We start from the raw sequence: 3,557 nt of genomic DNA, 5'->3' as shown, positions 1-3,557 counted from the left end.
CCTTAAAAGTCGAGAAATCAATGAAATATGTGAAGAACTTTTTGAGTCTTCCACTTCACATATCTTTTACATATTATACCAAATTGCTGCATTGATCAAGTTACAAATAGACATGCTTTCAAGAAATTTGAAGCTTGCTAGGCCCCTTGGCATCATGTGCATGTTTTAGACTTATTAAACGTGCTCAAGAGAACACCTTGGAGACCCACCATAGATGACCTATGCTCACTGTTTATGCCCCACAAATAAAACATTCACTACTAGAGAAACCAGCCAATTCGGCTATGCTCATGTCTACCACTTTGTTTGGTGACATGACGACATGCAATGGAATAATTTCTGCAAAAACGGATTAGTCTCCTCTCACCTCGAGGATATTCAGATTCGTTCAATCCATGCCCACCAAAGAAGGTTCTACTCTTGATGAAGAATGAAAAAGGACAAGAGGAGCTCCATATTTCAATTATAGGGAGATTCATGAAAGAAGACTACTGCATCATAAGGAAAAGCCTGCAAAAAAAAACATGAAACTCTGTTTAACTTATTATAAGTATCCTCTTTATATGCAAATAGAATTACTGGAAACTGTTCAACATTGAGAGCTACACAATCCAGCAATCTCTCCAACCAGTTAGTTACCAATTGAGAAAGGAACTGTCCTCCCAATCTTTTACACAGGATTATACAAAAAGAACAGATTAATATGACACCAAATAGACATTAGCATTCCAACTGCCCAGCCCATGGCTATCATTCACTGGGTACCTGTGATCATAGCAAAAGGGTAGGCGAAAAATGTGATCCTAAGGTTTCAATGAGTATGTTGGCAGGAGTACATAAATCCATCCAAGGGCTGTACACTTGTGCCAATAAAGGATCTTGCGTCCAATCCAAGTTGGTTCTGGGCAACTGTAGTTCAGGCAAGTTAGCCCTGAATAAGTTCATTTGATCAAGATTGGCATCCCCTGCTAATCCATTAGCTACTTCTTGGTGTTGGTCAACACTGAACTGAAAAGACACTTCATTGTTTTCGTTCCGATCAACCTCAACAATCTCGGGCTTAAGGTCAATATATGGTGAATACTCTTGCTCTGAAGACGAACCCGTTTCAGTCATCGAGTGAATCCCCTGATTCTTTGCCGTGGACATGTTGGCCGCTTGTTGTTCCAAGTCCTTGAGCGATGTTGCCTTCTGATATATCTTGCACAAAACTATATCCTGTTTCATACAGAAAGTATAGGATGAGAACCAATTACCCTGAATTCTAATTCATTTTAAATGCAGGACTTTCGATGTCTTTGGCATCAGGTGAACGTGACCAAGTTCCCAATTCTCATTTTCTACTAATCATGAACTCTAATGTTTCTACTAATTATAGAAACATTAGAGTTCTTGAACTTGGTGAAGCTTCTAGTAGCAGAAGCATTAGAGTACTCGATGAATCTTCTGCTAGTGGTAGATAAATTAGAGTTCTTGAACTTGGTCATGTTTCACGTAATGTCCAAACATAACTTCAGCGCAGAGCAGTAAGACTACCAACACACACATGGACAATTTGAAGCCTGAAGGCAAATTCAAATCTTTCTCCCTTCTCATCTTATACTGTTTATGTTCAATATGGCAATGCTGAAATTGACATGCAAGTTGCAACCTGTTTGTTCCTGCTTACCTTGGGAAACGGATATTCATCTGGCTTTCTATACTCGTTCATGATCCAGTTAGTTTTGCAACCTCTTGGCGCCCTACCCTTGTAGTAAACTAAGGTCTTCCTAAGCCCAATGATGCACTTTGGGTCAGCCCCATTTCTGATTATCCGGTCCGACCCGGTGGCCTTCCAGAACCCGCTCTTGGCGATCCGGTTCGGCCTTCTTCGGTTTTGCTTCTTTCTATCTCTGAGAACAAAGAAATACCATTCCCTCTCTCCGATTTTTGCCAATCCTATCCACCAAGTTAATTAACATTATAATTTGAACAATCAACAAGCATAAAATCATCAATCAACCAAACATGAACAACAACAAAACCAATTAAACAAGTAACCAACCTGGCAATTCCCAAGGATCATAAGCATACAAGTCTAGTGTGCCAATTATATCAATATGGAGCCTTTTCCCTAGTGCAACCTTCTCAAGGTAGTACTGCAAGAGCTCTTCTTCAGTTGGATGGAACCTAAAGCCAGGAAGATTTAACTCTTCCTGTGGTGCAATATCCATGTTGGGTGCTGCGTGCTAAGTCTGAAGGCGCATATCTCACACTTTTATATTGAAATGGAATGAGTGGAAATAGACATGAGAAAAAAAAAATAATTTTTCTACAAAAAGTCTTTGTTGGAAAACAAGAAGTGAACAAGATTTATGGGCCCACCCGCTAAAGGTTTGCATGTGTGTGAGGTATGACGCCAAAAAGGCTCATAGATTAGGCACGCTTGGTCCCTTGATATATGACCTTAACGCGTTAATTCCGGAGGGCCACGCGACTTTCACTAGAAAATCAGAGTCTCTCTCTCTCTTTGTGAGTCAATGGGAAGTTTCTGATCAATAACAGGGGTCCTGTCTGTCTCCTTTAGCATCATTTGCATTATTGACTAGGTCCCTCGTTGGTTTATGAAAATTTAGTTCTATAATTAACTGGTGTCAATGGGTCAGGTTTGACCCGGACCCAACCCGTACTATACTATACCCTAAAGGGTCAGGGCTTGGTGATAACAAGAAGGTCCAATTAGAATCTGGGTCGGACTCTTCAAGTCCCAATTAATATATAAAGCCGAGTATGATTTGTGAAAATTCATACCAAGCCCGGGCCGACTAGAGTTTTGACTAAGATCTGTAATTTTTTTAATGCAAAAAAAAATAAAAAAAATATTATTTTACAGGGTATGATTGGGTCTGGTTCATGAAATTATTATAGGATCCGGGTATGATTTCTATTATGATGAGCCGAATTAGACCTATGTTTGGACCTGGTACCATCATCTCAATTCAGATCTGGATTTGATTCCACTTGGATCTGAACCAAACCCGACCCGTTGATAGCCCTAATCCTATGTCAAGAAAGGAAATGCCCAAGTTGCCCTGGTTTTAATTAATTAGTGGTTCTATAATTCATTAATTATATGCAGGACTCTGTGTTGGGGTTGGGATCTATTATCAGGTTTGCAGTTGTACCCACAACGAGATACAGGACTTGCTTTTAAGTGTCTGCCTATGTGACCCTGGCCAATCACACGGCAGCATTATGAGTGGGACATTCATTCTGTTGTTGTGGGTCCCGTAAAAATGTTGTCGCGTCATTCGCCTGTATCAGGTTGGCAGGCACTTAGGCAATCGTGCTCACCTAGCAGGTCTTATGTGCTTAGCAAGGGAGCTATCGTAGGATAGGAACCCTGCTCGGACCTATACCTTTTTGGCATATTTTTTTATCCCAATTCCATTATTTTTTTTTTTTTTGTCTTTCTTTTAGCAGAAGAAAAGAGGATTACAGGTAAGTAATGTTTGAACAAGGCAATGCCGGGTCTGGTTTAGAGTTCAGAACACATTTGCACAAGGGTAATGCAGGAC

General features: G+C 40.3%; 1 protein-coding gene across 1 annotated transcript; it reads right to left on the bottom strand.

Annotated features, from left to right (window-relative positions):
• Window positions 1-771: 771 nt before the first annotated feature.
• On the bottom strand, window positions 772-2,213 carry LOC149842382 (NAC domain-containing protein 6-like). The gene is made up of 3 exons (XM_090000651.1): window positions 2,045-2,213; window positions 1,670-1,938; window positions 772-1,218 (listed from the first exon to the last, which is right to left on the bottom strand). Exons 1-3 carry the CDS (start codon window positions 2,211-2,213, stop codon window positions 772-774), a joined length of 885 nt encoding a protein of 294 aa, XP_089856777.1.
• Between the last annotated feature and the right edge of the window lie 1,344 nt (window positions 2,214-3,557).

The sequence above is a fragment of the Nuphar pumila genome, chromosome 3, assembly GCF_984573655.1.
Source record: "Nuphar pumila chromosome 3, dmNupPumi1.hap1.1, whole genome shotgun sequence".
Lineage (NCBI taxonomy): Eukaryota > Viridiplantae > Streptophyta > Magnoliopsida > Nymphaeales > Nymphaeaceae > Nuphar > Nuphar pumila.
The sequence above is the reverse complement of the archived record's forward strand: the minus strand, read 5'-3'. Positions and strand labels throughout refer to the sequence as shown.

Excerpts from the sequence above, each read along its gene's own strand:
- LOC149842382 (XM_090000651.1), bottom strand. The coding sequence starts at position 2,213 with ATGGATATTGCACCACAGGAAGAGTTAAATCTTCCTGGCTTTAGGTTC. Across the intron at positions 1,939-2,044 it reads TGATCCTTGGGAATTGCCAG|GATTGGCAAAAATCGGAGAG; the intron begins GTTGGTTACTTG and ends CTTGGTGGATAG. Across the intron at positions 1,219-1,669 it reads ATGAATATCCGTTTCCCAAG|GATATAGTTTTGTGCAAGAT; the intron begins GTAAGCAGGAAC and ends TGTATGAAACAG.